The sequence below is a fragment of the Dermochelys coriacea genome, chromosome 9, assembly GCF_009764565.3.
Source record: "Dermochelys coriacea isolate rDerCor1 chromosome 9, rDerCor1.pri.v4, whole genome shotgun sequence".
In the NCBI taxonomy this organism is placed as follows: domain Eukaryota; kingdom Metazoa; phylum Chordata; order Testudines; family Dermochelyidae; genus Dermochelys; species Dermochelys coriacea.
In genome coordinates, this window is record NC_050076.1 from 42,860,543 (window position 1) to 42,877,847 (window position 17,305).

A 17,305-nucleotide genomic window follows, 5' to 3' on the forward strand; every position below is an offset into this window, starting at 1 on the left:
CAGAAACACTGAAAACTCATAACTTATTCTGTTACAAGCAGCTGAATATGTAAATGAGATTCCCACTTACACAGCAGAATGTCAACTTGACATTATTTGTAATCAAGACCTTTTATTTATTATCTTTTAGAAGCATGAAAACTGCTTTTTTGAATAAAGCTTTGTTACAAAATCACTTTGTTTTTCAAGACTTTTTGTTTACTATATATTCTGACATAAGAACAAAGCACATACTTTTCTTAGTTCACTGAACAAACATTTTCAATTACTCCAGCTATTTTAAGTCTATTCTCATAAACAGTTTGTTCTTAAATGATATTTTTGCTTGAACATATTTACTTAAAACGTTTCAGCACAATGCAAAGTTCAGGCACTCATCCTTTCTAGTAAGAGCTAAATTTGAAAGCAGTAATGTATGTAGCATTTGAATTATTTTGTCAACTAGGAACTCTCTATGGAATGTTACTATGAAGTGAAACTGTTTACGATACATAAACAATATTGTCTTCAATTTGGCCTATAATTTTAACTGAACTTTTACAAGGAAGGAAAAAGGTTTTCATGCAAAAAGAATACCACTTGAAAAAAAAAATCTAAATCCACTCTAATTTCACAAGATCCAAGAAAGTTTCCATACTAATTGCTTAAACAACTCAAGTTTTCAGGTTAATAAAATAGATTATTAATGTATCTGCATAGAGTACATCTTTGTCTAGAAGCAGCAGCTTCTATCACATTTAATTATGTGTCTCTGTGGCTTTCAAATGATGGTGGTCAGCTTCATTTCTTTCCTTGAAGTTTGTATAGTAAGGATGCATCCTCTGTCCCATGTGTCTTTCAAATCAAGATACATTCTTAGTAAACCTAATTTTTAAAAGTAATGTTAATTTCCAAGTTCTAGTAATCAAAGTTATGTTAACTGTTAACCTATGATAATAATTGACATGGGATAGTTAAGCACTGGAACAAGTTAAGTAGGGAGGTTGTGGAATCCCTGTCATTAGAGCATTAGAACAGGTTTGAAAAACACCTCTCAGGGATAGTCTGTATATACTTAATTCTGCCTCACTGCTGAGGGATAGTGGAGGACTTTTAAAGGCTTCCCACCTACGTTTCTTTTGATTCTGCGTTAAAATGAGAATTGTGAGAATAAGACAAATCTGTATTAGAAAACATAATGTGTGTTAGTATTTACATATAAAAGCAGTCTTTTTTTGTTATAGTTGGAAGTGCATCCTTAACATTTGATTTTAATTTGACTTTTACCCTGAATGCCATGCACTATTTATCTGACAAATAAATGGGAAAAATACTTGCTGTCAAAACAAGAATTCCTCCATTTAAATGGGAAAACAGCAATATCGCCATCTAGTGTTGTTTATGCAGAAGTATAATTTTTTTTCAAATATTTTTGTAAATTGAATTTAGAGTCTGCTGTATAAATATGTTCTGCCATCACCAGACATTTAAGGTCTGAAGTAAAAGCCTGATAATCCTCCCCCTGTGATCAAAGAAATGAATCCAATTCACTTAATACTACTGTTCTCCTAATGTAGCTTTATCATACACTGATTAGCTTGCTCTAATAGTCTGAGTCCTGTGTAACGCAAGTTTGGTGATTCTTGAACTTACTTTGCTAACTTTAATTTACCTAGGGTCGAGGCGGCAAGAAGTTCTATATTGAACTAAAAGAAATCATGGAAAGGGACCCCTTGACCCAACTCTGCGAAAATGAAATGGATCTTATTTGGACTTTGCGGTACGACTGTCGTGAGAATTTCCCACAATCACTGCCAAAACTGCTGCTGTCTATAAAATGGAACAAACTTGAAGATGTTGCTCAGGTAAGGCAAATGGCAAAGGCAATGTAAAAATATGGCTGGCAAATCACAAGCAAAATTTTTCTTGTACACAGAAACATTGAAGTGTTGTGCTAAACTTTGGTTTATAAAACTAGGCATTTAGGCTATTGATTTCAGTGGAGGTTGGGAGCCTAATGCGAGACAAATGGCAAAGGCAATTTAAAATTATGGGATGGAGATAGCTGTAAACTGGGTCTTAACTCTTTTGCTTTCAAAGAACCTATGTCTCGAGCCAGATTTGAATACTAATTTAAAAGTTAAACATAAAAAACCAGTTCCCGAGCACTTTTTTTCTCAAAAAACATCAGGCAGACTGTGTGCTTGAATCCCCTCTGAGTTGACAAAGATTTCAGATTACTTCTAGGGGACGTTTCCATAATCCACCAACAATTGGAAAGGAGAGTGGTAGATAAGCCCAAGGATGCAAAAGAGAAATAAGATTGACACAGTTAAATTGTTTTATTCCCCTCCACAGTTTCTTTAGTTCTCTCCATTTCCCAAATTTAGGCTGTGATCCTAAAAACACACATCTGGTCAACTTTGAGCATGTGCCTAAGCATTTCCAGGATCAGGGCCTTGATTAAAACTTTAAGTCCAAAAACTTAGATTCAGGTTGACTGTACTTTTTCAGATGGTAAAACCTTTAGAACTTTGTGAAAAACTGATTATTCAAACCAGCTGATATATAGTTATTGAGGAGAACAATTCATTTTCAATTAAATATCTTGCTACAAAGTACAGTGTCACTCACTTCACTGAGACTACTTGCTTGAATAAGTTCTTCCTAAAGCTGCTATAGAGATAATTAGGGGCTTCAGGTTTTGATGTTAATATCAAACTAAGATTTGCCAAACACATTGTGTCATTCTCATCGTATTTTCAATCTATTAGATATATAGGTATACGAGTCTGTTTTATTACTGTAAATGGTATGTCTACATTTTTCACATCATCCCAAATAGAATCCTAGTCCTGTAATGCTTGTTGAAAATAGGTAGAAACATGTGTGAAACTCAATTTGCATAGCAATGCACAATTGGATTCATGACTAAAAAACTATACTTTGCCAGTGTTTAGTATTAGTGGAGTATATAATTGCCCTGAATTCTGTTGCTATGTCCTCTGAGTTATTGAGATGAACTGATATTTGTGGAATTCTGGTTTCTGAGTCAATTTTTTTTTCCTGAGGTGATTATAATGTGAGATCCTCTGTTATGGAGCTATCTAGTAACAGAGGTCATTTAAATTTTTAAGTTGTGGAACAATGTTGTTTGTAACTTTGTGTAGGAAAAGGTATATGGATTTCATAGTCATCATAATGTTTCTGTATCTCAGACTGATTTAAAAGTGTAAATGTAGCAAAAATAATGGATTTCTATATTTTTACTGGAATTTTGCCTAGACCTTCTGTGTACTCAAAAAGCTTACTATTGCAGTGAGCAGGGCAAAACTATACAGACCCAGAGAGCTTTAACAGATCCAACACAGAATGTAACAGAGAACCAGATACTTGCGGCAGTATGTCTGCTTGCTTTAATTTAAAATTTACTGTTACTGGAACCATGCATTGAATGGCACTGTGATTTTAGAGACCATCACACTAAGATTATATCTGTCATCTGTGGATATATTTGGCAGTATTATAGTAAGCTATCTTACTAACCTACCATACTAATAATTTGAAAGAGAAACTATTTACTTTTAAAATGTTTGAGCTAAAAATCAACTATTTTTTATTGAGCATAATGATCACAGTATAAACATGTGTTCCAATTAGTATCTGAATCTAATCGGCTACTCCTCCACTTACTAAGTATAAAACTTTTAGCCTTTTTTAGGAGACTGGGAAACCCATTCATCCACTGTGTGGAAACACTCTCACCCCCAACACCATCACCACCAACAACTTTTATCAACTTTACTCATCATGTGGTCCTTTTGATTGGACAGTCCAGTTAAAAACTTAATGTTACCCCAGGGTCTAGGTAGCAAAGAGCCTAAGGAGAACTTATGCATTATTCTGAAAGATCTGTTTTCTTCCATTATATCCTTCTTTCCAATATGCCTTAAGTTACTCTTGGAGCTATTAAAGTAATTTGATTTTCCCTCTAAACTTGCAGTTGAATGGCTTACAGCAGTGAACTTCAAATTAGTCATATGCATCACCCACTGATTCTTCACCCACTTGCATTCTTTTGTACACATGAATTCTCTCACATTGTTTGTTCATTCCATTATGGTCTTGCACACCTACTGTTCACTTAAGCTTTTGATTTGTTTTTACTTAGTATGTTAAGAATATTTAAACATATGAGAATGTGAGAATGTAGGGAAGGGGCTTTGGGGTCTACTCACCACAAGTCAATGCCTAAACAATTATAGGAAATGAATTGACAGGTCCGCATTACTTAGAATTTTTTTTAATTTGGAAATAAAGATTAGAGAAAAATAGATTAAACGACATTATGGCACTTCATTTTAAAAATATTTTAAAATAAAATGCCTAAGATAATATAGATAACCTTGTGTATTTTAGCCATTTATCATGTATCTTAATGTGCACTTTCTGGAAGGAATGTGGTATTTCTCTTTGCTAATGTAGAGAAGGGGATGATTTGATGGTTGAGTAATGTATTTTGGCAACCTTAGTAAACTATATTTGTGAGGAATACAAAATTCTTCTTCTAGTGCTTGCTCCTGTCCATTCCATTGTAGGTATGCGTGCGCCCACGTGCACAGTGGTCGGAGATTTAGCCTTAGCAGTATCTGTAGGTGCAGCTGTGGTGCACCCTTGAGTGCTGCGCTCATGCATTGGTATATGAGGCGCCGCCAGCCCTACGCCCTCTCAGTTCCTTCTTATCTCCCATGATGGTTAGTTGGAGCTCCTTTCCTTGCATAGCAAGGGCTAGCAGTTTTGTCTCTTCTGAGTTTGAGCCTTAGGGCTTTGTAAATAGTGGTTTATAGTAGTTAGTGTTAAGTGTAGTTAGGAGTCAGAAGTTAAGAGTCGCAGCGAGGACTTTGCCCTAGGTGGGACATGCCCTGGTCTCCACGGTTTAAGCCCTATGTGGACTGTAACAGGCCTGTAAGTGACTCCCACAGCAGCTGCCTCAAGTGTGTGAGGGAATCACATGTGAAGGACAAGTGTCGTATTTATAAAAAATTTTGACCCAGTATTCAGAAACAGCGGGATATTTGTTTGTGGGTTCTCCTCATGGAGGCTGCCCTTTGTACGGCTTTCAAGCCATCCCACCAAGACTCGTCTAGTACCTTGGCTTCGGTGCACAGCACAACCCGTTGCACCGGGCTCCGCCCTGCACCGCTCCCCATTGTTGGTTCCCAGAAAGAAAACTAAGAACCATGGCTCCCTGGCACTGGGCAAGAAAGGCCACAGGGCATCAGGCAAAGGACCCAGTTTGGGCCTCTTAGCACACCGGAGCCATGTGGATGTGCCTCCCTGGTCGGAGCCATTAGCCCCTTAAAGGATCAACCACTGACTCCCAGGAATAGTAGGGGACCCAAACTTCTACTTCAACACCTTCCCAAGCTCCCCTGGTGCTGAGAGAGCAGAGGCCTCTGCCTGAACCACCGGCACCGCACATGCTGCAGGAAGCAGCAAAGGCTCCCTACCAGGGCAAGCCAGCCGCTTAGACCCCTGAGGGGACCATGGAGCGCCACCAATCTCCCAAAACAAGGCAGTGCGCTCCATCTCTGTGACACAGATTTCCAGCGTCGCAGCCCAGATCCTCTGGGGCTCACCCTCAGTCATTGGCATCATGATTGTGGTCCCCACCATCTCAACACGGATTGCCTGGGGGAGGCACCAGTCTTCATTCCATTGGCATCGTTTGCCCTCCTGCTGGTTATCCTCCTGGCACAGATCTCAGTCACATGCCCCATGGGAGCACTCCCCGTCGCAATTCCAGTCTCCCCAGGTCTGGCAGTGGTCCCCTCGATCCTCCCACTCCAAACACCTGTCTCCAGCAGCGACAGTCAGCAGGCAGACACAGGCATCGATGGCCCCACCGTGGTCATCGGAAGGGGATTCTTCTGGCATGGAAAGGCAGTTCAGCCCTCTGCCAAGACTCCACCGGTGCGAATGGGCACCTGAGGTGGCGTTGATGTCTACGGCGCCACCTTGGCAGCATGGCCTTACTGGAGTGCATGGGACATGCCAGTGATGACCATGCCCCTTTTACACCACTTATCTGCCACTACCTAGGAGCAACAGCTGGCGGCACTGGGCTCCGTGCATGAGACCTGCTCAGAGGTCGGGCTAGAGGAGACAGTGACCCGAAGCTTACCCCAGCGGTACAGTCGTTCTCATCCCTGGACGAGGCAGTCATGGGACCCTTGAGGGCCAGCCCACTGGACGATTTTTAAGAAACACCAGGCCCTGCTTCAACGGGTGGCCCGAGAACTTGGGCCTAGAGGTGGAGGGGATGGCCGAGCAGGCAGACACCTTGTTCAATGTCCTCTCAGCCTCTACCCCGCCGCGGGTTACACTATCAGTGCATGACGAGGTCCTAAAAATTGCCATGGTCCTCTGGTAAACCCCATCGTCCATCCCTCCCATCTCCAAAAGAGCCGAAAAGAAGTATTTCATCCTGACCAAAGGGTTCAAGTACCTTTATATCCACCCACCTCCGGGCTCGCTGGTTGTCTCTGCGGCCAATGAAAAGGACAAGTAGGGGCACACTAGTTCAACTTCCAGTCTTTTGGCCTCTTTATTTCTGGACCTTTTTGGGGATAAAAATTTATTCAACAATGATAGAGACACGAGCTTTAGTTGTGGCCACTCTTCCTCCTCCTGCTCACCCGCGCAGCCCAGCCCAGTGAAGCATTCCGGAGTCCAGAAGCGCTCATTTTGAAGGTCTGCTTGAGAGCAGCATCCCAGTCAATTCCCCAGATGCACCTTGTTCTTTCCTCGACCACCTTCATCCCTACTGTTCAGCCTAGTCACGGGTTACCTCGGACCGCAGGGTACTGGACATAGTATCTTGGGGCTCCTGCAATTTTCAGCCGTGCCCCCCTCCCCCGAGTCCCTTTTAAGGGACCCTTCTAACGGGCAACTCATCGTCCAAGAGGTCGAAAACCTCCCACACTTGGGGATGTTGGAGGAAGTCCCTCAGGACATGAAGGGAAAAGGGTTCTGTTCCCGCTGCTTCCTAATCTCAAAAGCAAAAGGACACCTACATCGCTGCAACAAGTCTCTCAGAAAGTTGAAGTTTTGCATGGTCTCCCTGGCCTCCATCTCCTCCCTGGATCCGGGAGACTGGTATGCTGCCCTCAACTTGAAGGATGCTTATTTCTGTATTCCAATGTCACAGACATTTCCCCTGTTTCATAGTGGGTGGATGCCATTTTCAATTCATGGTGCTGCCCTTTGGCCTTTCATCAGCTCTGAGGTTATTTACAGAATGTATGGCTCCAGTAACTGCTTACCTGAGAAGCTGAGGGGTCCAGGTCTTCCTGTATCTCAATGACTGGCTTATCAAAGGCAGGTCTTGGGTGGAAGTGCAGAGGAGCCACAATCTGGAGTGTTCCACCTACCGCAACCTGGGCCTGTTAATAAATAAGAAAAAATCCACCTTAACGCCTGTCCAGCAAATAGAGTTCATTAGGGCGATTCTTGACTCCATGCGAGCCAGAGTCTTCCTTCCTGAAGTGCGTTTTCAGGCCATGTCAGACCTAAAGAATCACCCCTTTACCACAGCTCACACCTGCCTGCAGCTGTTGGGCCATATGGCCGCGTGTACGTACGTGGTCAGCCATGCTCATCTCCATCTCTGGCTTCTGTAACAATGGCTGGCATTAGTCTATGTCTGCAAGAGGCACCACCTAGACCAGGTAGTCAGGGTGCCAGACCACATCAGGTCGTCCCTGGATTGGTGGTTGGACCTCGGCTTGGTGTTGGAGAGAGTCCTCTTTGTGATTCCATCCCTGTCACTGACCCTGGTCTCCGAAGCTTCGGACCTGGGCTGGGGAACCCACCTGGGTGAGAGGAGCACCTAGGGCCTCTGGTTGCGGGATGATCTGGCCCTCCACATCAAAATCAGGGAGCTCAGAGCGGTTCACCTGGCCTGCCAGGCTTTCTTGCCCCACCTGAAGGCCAAGGTGGTGCAGTTCCTGACAGACAATACCGCCATGATGTGTATTACACAAAGACAGGTCTTCGGCCCTGTGTCAAGAAGCTCTCCGCCTTTTGGGATTTTTACGTGCTGCATGCCATTCATCTGATAGCCGCGCACCTGCCTGGAACCAGGAACGTCTTGGTGGATCACCTCAGCAGGACTTGCTCATCTCTCCATGAGTTGTTCCTCCATCCAGAGGTCAACATAATTTTCCAGAGGTGGGGGACTCCCCAGGTGGACCTGTTTGCATCCGGGCAGACCAGGTGTACTGTTTAATTCAGGGGATGGACACGGTTTTCCTGTCATACGTCTTTCTCATTCCTTGGTCAGGGCCACTGATGTATGCCTTTCCTCCAGTGCCAATGATTCATAGGATCCTAGTGAAGATCAAGCAAGACAGGGCAAGAATTATCCTAATAGCCCCTATATGGCCTTGCCAGCACTGGTTTGGAATGTTGCTGAGCCTTTCAGTAGCTGCCCCGCTGCAGCTGCCCCTCTGGCCAGATCTGCTGTCCCAGAACTCAGCCTTTTGCACCTGAACCTGGCGGCGCTGCACTTGACAGCTTGGCTACCGCATGGCTAAGCGCGGACAACAGTCATGCTCAGCCCATGTTCATCAGGTCTTGCTGGGTAGCACAAAACCCTCCACCAGAGTGACTTACCTGGCCAAATGGAAAAAGTTCACATGCTGGGCCTTGGAATGTTGTATTCGGGCCGAGCAGGCCCTGCTGCAGGAGATCCTAGATTATCTGCTGCACTTCAAACTCCAAGGTTGTCCCTGTCATCGATCAAGGTCCACCTGATCACTATCTCGGCTTTCCATCCTCTGTTCCAAGGCAGGTCAATCTTCACTCACGGCATGATGGCATGGTTTTTGAAAGGTCTGGAGTGTCTCTGCCTGCACATCTGGGATCCTGCCCCCCGGACCTGAATCTCATGCTGTCGAGGCTCATGGGGCCTCCCTTTGAGCCTCTGGCTTCCTGCCTTCTCCTGGAAGGTTTTGTTCCTGGTAGCAACAATGTCAGCCTGCAGAGTATCCAAGATCAGGGCACTTACTTTGGAGCTGGCCTATACAATCTTCTATAAGGATATGGTCCAGCTGTGACCGCACCCAGCGTTTTGCCCAAGGTAGTTTCCAGTTTCCTACTGGCAGGGACATATACTTACCCATCTTCTTTCCAAAGCTTCATGTGTCAGATGAGGGGCACAGGCTACATACCCTAGATATCAGGAGAGCACTGGCCTTCTACTTAGATAGAATAAAGCCGTTCCATAAGTCAACACACTAGTTTGCTGAGGTGGCAGACAGAATGAAAGGTCACCCAGTGTCTGCTCAGAGGATTTCGTCCTGGATCACGGCCTGCATCTGCTACTGCTATGAGCTGGCGAAGGTGTCTCCGCCAGCGATCCTGTCGGCACACTCAACTAGGACACAAGCGTTGTCAGCTGCCTTCCTGGCACAGCTACCCATCCAAGAGATCTGTAGGGTTGCTACCTGGTCGTCTGTCCATGCATTCACGTCTCATTATTTACTTACCCAGCAAGCTCGAGGTGACGCCGGCTTCGGCAGAGCAGTGCTGCAAGACCGTGAACTCTGAGCCCACCTCCATTGATACTGCTTGTGAGTCACCTAGAATGGAATCAACATGAGCAAGCACTTGAAGAAAAAATGAGTACCTGTGGCACCTTGGAGACTAACAGATTTGTTAGTCTCCAAGGTGCCACAAGTACTCCTTTTCTTTTTGCGAATACAGACCAACACGGCTGCTACTCTGAAACCTGAAGAAAAAACGGTTACCTACGTTTCATAACTGTTCTTTGAGATGTGTAACTCATATCCATTACATTACCCGCACTCCTACCTCTCTGTCAGAGTTGCCGGCAAGAAGGAACTGAGAGAGCGTAGGGTCGGCGGCACCTGATATACTGACACATGAGTGCGGCACTCAAGGGGGTGCCACAGTTGGCCCTACAGATACCGCTAAGGCAAAAATCTCAGACGACTGCATATGTGGGTGCGCGCACACCTAGAATGGAATGGGTGTGAGCAACATATCTCAAAGAACAGCAGTTACAAATGGTAGGTAACTGTTTTTTCTATTCTAAAATGTTTAAGATGTTATTTCCTGCAGGCACACATCCACATGAATAGTTCCACTGAATTCAATGGGAGTTCTCATGTGCCTAAAGTTACTCACTGAGCAAGTGAAGCAGGGGCGTACTTCACTGCGAAATATGTATATTTTTATTGCTTTTTTACGTATTTATATTAAGAATAAGAAATAAAGAACAGATTCTGTCCCCCATGCCTCTCTTAAATCAGGCGTGGCTCAGTGGAGTCCCCTGGAGTGAGAGGAAGAAATCCTCCAGGCCATACTCTGTGGCTGCAATAGTATCCACAGCGCTTGAACCATACTTCCATGAAGAGGAATGGCTCTGAAATCCACAGAGCTGTGTGTCTACTAGTATTTCTCTCACTCCCATGCCTTCCTTTTATGCTGGGTCAGTGATAAAGAGCTGAGCTTCTTGGCATTCAGAAGTCAAGGGCTCCCCTGCATGTAGTCCCAGAATCCTGTCACCCTATGCCCAATGCAGCAGAATCATATTGATCTGCTTTGGATAGGGCCTTCTAGTGGTAGATAGGTGGGAGAGTTAGCCCCGTGGCAGTGTCTAAATAAGTTTTAAAAATTATAAATCACATTTGGCCCATAAAGAAATATTGTGTGGCGTTCATGAACATTTATTACATGTTTGTACATACCTTGTACGCTGCCTCAGACATGTAGTGGGGACCTTGTGCTGAATGGAAAAATAGAAAAATAATTATTAAAAACCTCTTTTTTCAGGATAATATAACTTCATTTTGGATTAAAAATGAAACAGTTGTTTAAACAGGACCCTTACTTGATTAGGTTGTAATAGATCCCATACAGGGGAACTATGCAAGGTCTCAGGCACCACATAAGATATTCATTAAAGGTTTGTCACACTTATGTGTGATATACAGGACCTTGTGTGGTCCCTCTGCACTCGGATCAGTTTCACTCAAACTGCATACACCATGTATTTTAAGAAGGTTTCTTTATCTAAAGAACATTTTGTGCACATAAGACTTCCAGAGCTATACACACTAAATATATTAGTACAAAATAAAGATAGGAAAAATTGTAGGTTACAAATACTATCAAGGTGGATTGATAAGCCACTTACCCTCTCTTTGTGAAGCACATTTTAAAAAAATTCTGAAGCATTTTGGATGAACATCTGAATTTCCAATTTTTTGATTGATATTAAAAGGACATTATCAAATTATTTAGTTTCCTGAATTGAGTTCTGGAAAATAATTGAAATAATAAAGCACGAGTAATGCATCCCAAAATGTATTTAGCTTATTTAATTTCACAGCTGTAGTTTAGTAGTATTGATTATAATAATTCATGTCTTAATAAATTTACTGTAGTATATTTTACAAAAGTAATAAAGTATTATTTATGATTCCTCATTACAGGCCTATATTATTAAACCAGTTTAGAGGGGAGAGACTGCCACTTTTGTATGAATTATGAATTCCAAAAATTTGAGTTACGGTAGAACCTCTAAAGTTGTATCTTATAGTAGTTAATGTTTTCCAATTTTAAAATAAATGTTAAAATAAATAAATATTATGGCCAAGGACCATCACAACAGCATCAACTAATTCCCTCTGTATAAAATACAGTAATTTCTTGGCATTAGAGGTTTAAATAATGTCTTTTACTGGCAACAGACATTACACTGAGTCTGACATGTGGTGCAAAAAGACAGCTGTTGTCACTAAATGTGATCAAAACTACTTTTCTGGGTGTTTTTAAATTTTGCTATTTGCAGTCAGAATCTAGTCTCAAGAAATAGTGTAATATTTTTAACAGCAGACCATCTTACTGTCATAAATTTTAGTTGTTCTGAAAATAGCAAATAAAATACTATAGACCAACAGAAATTCTCAGAAAATAATGTAATTTAATTTACTGACTATTTCTTTTACATACTACATTCTTGTAACTGTTACAGCAGAACAGTTATCCAGAATTAATTTGTCTTAATTATTGTTGCTGAAATGCCTCCTCAATATCAAGGGCTCTTACCTTGGCCCAGCAGCAGGATGGGAGAACTTGGTTAAGAGGGATTCATAGAGAATGTGTACCGAAAACAGATGCCAGATCATCCAAGTTAACCAATCCACTCTCAGTAGGATTACAGGTTTCAGAGTAGCAGCCATTTTAGTCTGTATCCACAAAAAGAAAAGGAGTACTTGTGGCACCTTAGAGACTAACAAATTTATTTGAGCATAAGTTTTCGTGAGCTACTGTTCACTTCATCGGATGCATGCAGTAGAAATACAGTGGGGAGATTTTATATACACAAAGAACATGAAACAATGGGTGTTACCATACACAGTGTAACGAGAGTGATCAGGTACAGTGAGCTATTATCAGCAGGAGAGGGAGGAAGAAAACCCAAAACCTTTTGTAGTGATAATCAAGGTGGGCCATTTCCAGCAGTTGACAAGAACGTGTGAGGAACAGTGTGTGTCGGGAGGGAATAAACATGGGGAAATAGTTTTACTTTGTATAATGACACATCCACTCCCAGTCTTTATTCAAGCCTAATGTCACCCTCTGGGAGGAGAGAAAGAAAAGACAACTCAATTGGGTATTTTGAAACATGAAACAATTTTAAATAAAAATATTGAGTTTTTAATTCAGCTGTTTTTCTTAATGTGGTAAAGCAGTCTCATTTGGGATGCATGTGTTCATTGAAAAGCAAGAGTTTCAAACCTTTATAAAGACCAATCGGATTTCAGGTGTCATTCAATCCTTTTTTTTATCTCTTCTAGAACCTTAGCAGCACAGAGAGTTAAGAATCCTCACTTCTTGGTGTCATGCTCCTGGTATTGTCTTCATGTATGTGAGATTCTAAGGCATGTCTATAATTCAGCAGGGAGATGTGATTCCCAGCAAGGGGTAGACAGACTCCGACTGGCTCGAGTTGAGCTATTGTGCCTGTATGGATGTTGCGGAATGGCAGTTGGCTCAGGCTAGCTGCGTCGTCCACGTACAACGAGATGATCACACCGGTAGAAAGATGGAAGACAGCCAGGGAACTGACCCGACTACCCAAGGAAGGCCCCTTTCGAAGCAGCACCCGACCCCAACCCTGGAAGGTTGGGCAGCCAAACCCTCAGAGAGTCCTAGGTGGAAGAAGGGGGGGGGGGGGGCGAAAACCAGCGGGGACCCCAGAAGGAAGGGATTGGCCTGAGTGGGGGGAACCCCGGGACTAAACCCTCTAACCCCCAGGATAAGGGAGTGATTAAAAGCAATTACAGATGTTATGCATGTGGGGAGTATATATATACCATGCGGTACAGGAGACACATAGCAGCATAGTGTCCCAGCACCGAGGAGCCTATGCAATGTAACTTGGGGGATTGGGAGGTCCCATGCTCCCTTATCCACCTCGCGGGGGTTGCATTAGCCCCGCATAATAACCAGGCCAGTGAGGATAAATGGAGCAGAGACTACAGCGCTTGTGGACTCTGGGAGTGCTATCAGCCTCATATCGAGTAAGCTGGTAAAAAATAGTCAGCTGCTACAAGCCAAACATGTAGCAGTGACGTGTGTGCATGGGGCCGTGAGCCATTACCCCACCATCCCAGAGGAGATAGAGGTTCAGGGAAACCCCATTGAGGTGACCGTGGGCATAGTTCCTAAACTCCCATATCCTGTAGTCATTGGGAGGGACTATCCAGGGTTTGATAATTTACTCCCCCTGGAGAGGCTGGAGGGAGATGGGGACCCTGAGGACAGCAACTCGTAACTGGGGGAATGTCAACCCCCGATGTTCACTGAGATTTCTCAGGATCTGTTCTCAGCCCCCCCAAAAGACCTGGAAGACAAAAAAGGAGAGGAAGGCCTCAAAGGCCTTGGGAACCTGGATCCTGACCCAGGGCCAGAAGACCTCCCAGGCAGGCAGATGGACGTGAGCAGCCAACAGAGAAACTTCCACCACAGAAGGTGAGCCAGAAGCTGCCCCCAGCCATGACGGCGGTGAGCCATTGGAAGAAGCAGAAGCTGGCCCCTGGGAGCTTGGGCAGGTTAGTCCCGGGAGAGAGACTTTTGGGCAGGACCAGGCGGAGGACCCCAGATATGATAACGCCAGGAAAGAGGTGGCTGAGATCGATGGGATACCCGTGGATGGGAAGGTCCGAGGTCCCGGACCTTACTTTATAGTGAAGAAAGATCTCCTGTACCGCATGGTGCAAATGCAGAAGCAAGAGATGCAACAACTTCTGGTGCCACGAAAACATCAAAAAGCCATATTGAATCTCACCCACAGTCACCTGTTTGGAGGACACCTGGAGTAGAGAAAACCCAGGCACGGATCCTGCAGAGGTTCTTCAGGCCAGGAGTACATGAAGATGTCTGGCGATACTGCACCTCTTGTCCGGAGTGTCAGTTACATAGCCCTCGCCCGTGCTTGCGGGCTCCTTTGATACCTCTTCCAATAATAGAGGTTCTTTTCAAATGGATAGCCATGGATCTGGTAGGAAGATTCCTGATCTGATTCCTAGAGAAGTCAGCTTGGGGCCACCAACATGTGCTTGTTATACTGGACTATGCAACCCGGTACCAGGAAGCTGTTTCCCTGCGCAACACAGCTTCCAAGACAATAGCTAAGGAGCTAGTACAGATCTTTTCCCGGGTTGGGCTACCCAAGGAGATATTGACTGATCAAGGGACACCTTTCATGTCCAAGTTGATGAAAGATCTCTGTTCATTGCTCCATGTACAATCCCTACGGACCTCTGTATACCACCCGCAAACAGATGGCCTTGTGGAAAGGTTCAATAGGACTCTCAAGGCCATGATCAGGAAAATGGTGAGCCGGGATGGGAAAGATTGGGATACCCTATTGCCTTACCTCATGTTCGCCATCCGGGAGGTTCCACAAGCCTCCACGGGTTTCTTCCATTCGAACTACTATATGGGCGCCACCTTCGGGGCATATTGGATATAGCTAGAGAAGCCTGGGAAGAGGAGCCAAATCCTGGAAGGAACATAGTTGAGCATGTACTGCAGATGAGAGATCGGATAGCCCGAGTTACGCCCATTGTCCGGGAACACTTGGAGAGAGCACAGGAGACCCAACGAACCCATTATAACCACCAAGCAAAGCTTCGACGGTTCCAACCAGGGGATCAGGTGATGGTACTGGTGCCCACAGCAGAAAGTAAACTGTTGGCCCAGTGGCAGGGGCCCTACGAAATAATCAAAGCCATGGGAGAGGTGAACTATAAGGTGCGGCAGCCAGGCCACCGGAAATTGGAGCAAATTTACGAGATCAATCTTCTAAAACCTTGGCACGATCAAGAGGCATGCTTACTCACGAGCAAGTGAGGATATCATCCGACTTGACGCCAATCCAAAAGATCGAGGCGGCTGACATGATTAATCGCAACAGAGATGTGTTCTCTACAAAACCAGGGCGGACGACTGAGACCGATCACCATATCCGCACAATCCCCGGAGCCAAGGTAACATTGAGACCCTACCGAATCCCAGCAGCCAAAAGAGAGGAAATCAAGGCCCAAGTAAAGAAAATGTTAGAATTAGGGGTTATTGAAGAATCTTACAGTCAGTCGTCCAGTCCAGTTGTTCTAGTGCCTAAATCTGACGGTACCATGAGATTCTGTAATGACTTTCACCGACTGAATGAAATATCCCACGTTGATGCATACCCCATACCACGCATCGATGAACTGGTTGACCGACTGGGTAGTGCCCAATTCTTGACTACACTGGATCTGACAAAAGGGTACTGGCAGATAACTCTGACAAAAGAAGCTAAAGAAAAGATAGCATTCTCCACCCCGGATGGGCTATTCCAGTACACTGTCCTCCCTTTTGGGCTACATGGGGCCCCAGCCACATTCCAGCGCCTCATGGATAAGCTGTTGCGCCCCCATACTAGTTATGCAGCTGCATACCTAGATGATGTCATCATCCATACACCAGACTGGGGAACCCATTTGGAGAAAGTTGAGGCAGTAGTGCACACCTTAAGGTGGGCTGGCCTCACTGCTAATCCCGCTGAATGCGCCATAGGGCTAGCAGAGGCTAGGTACCTGGGATATATTGTGGGAAGGGACATAGTGAAGCCCCAAATGAATAAGCTAGAGGCAATTCAAAACTGTCCCCGACCGACTTGAAAGAAGCAGGTCATGCTTTCCTAGACGTGGTAGGCTGCCATCGACAGTTTATTCCCCACTTCGCCACTAGGGCAAGTCCCCTAACAGACCTGGTGAAGGCCCGAGGTCTAGACATGGTAAAGTGGACCGACGCAGCAGAGGGGGCATTTACAGACCTTCGGATGGCATCTGATGAAGTGAGCTGTAGCTCACGAAAGCTTATGCTCAAATAAATTTGTTAGTCGCTAAGGTGCCACAAGTACTCCTTTTTCTTTTTATAGAAAAGTAGTGGGAGATAGATATATATTAGCTCCAGGCTAAACAAATCCCTGGTACCAGGTTAAGTGAAATGGAAGCTGCTCCAGGACAATTAAGACACCTGGGGCCAACTAAGAACTTTCCAGAATGCAGGGAAAATGCTTTGTTGATTGGGACACCAGAAGCCAATCAGGGGCTGGCTGAAACTAGTTAAAAGCCTCCCAGTCAGTCAGGTGGGTGTGCATGTCAGGAGCTGTGGGAAGATGTTGCGCGGTTGGAGAGGCTGAGTAGTACACACCATATCAGGCACAAGGAAGGAGGCCCTGAGGTAAGGGTGAAGTGGAGCTTGAGGAAGTGAGGGCTGCTGTGGGGAAAGTAGCCCAGGAAATTGTACGTGTTTCTATAAGGTCAGCTACCATAGCAGCTATAGATACTATAAGGGTCCTTGGGCTGGAGTCTGGAGTAGAGGGTGGGCCCGGCTTCCCCCCCCACCCTTTTGCCCCCTATTTAATCACTGAGACTGGGAGACAACAGAGACTGTGCAAGGAAGGATAACTTCTCCTCACCTCCCTCGCTGGCTTATGATGAAAATGGCTCAGTAGACTGTGCCCCTTGTCTCTAGAGAAAGAAGGGTTACGGGGAGAGTCACAGTGAGCCTCTGAGACTAGCGAAATCCACCAGGAAACGCGGGACCCACGGAGGCAAGGACAGAGTTTTGTCACACATGGTTGATATTGAAAAGAGCACAATTAAATAAAAATACAGTATTTTAGATTTAAGGATGATTAAATGTTTGGAAAACCTCCAAATAAACTTCCCCGTTGTCC

General features: G+C 44.5%; 1 protein-coding gene across 10 annotated transcripts in view; it reads left to right on the forward strand.

Annotated features, from left to right (window-relative positions):
- Positions 1–17,305, forward strand: part of PIK3CB (phosphatidylinositol-4,5-bisphosphate 3-kinase catalytic subunit beta) — a 215,510-nt gene that overhangs the window by 157,906 nt on the left and 40,299 nt on the right. For all 10 annotated transcript variants that reach the window (XM_043491820.1, XM_038416277.2, XM_043491825.1 and 7 more), the window contains one exon: positions 1,656–1,844. In XM_043491820.1, the coding sequence (XP_043347755.1) occupies positions 1,656–1,844 (189 nt within the window). The remainder of the gene's footprint in view (positions 1–1,655; positions 1,845–17,305) is intronic.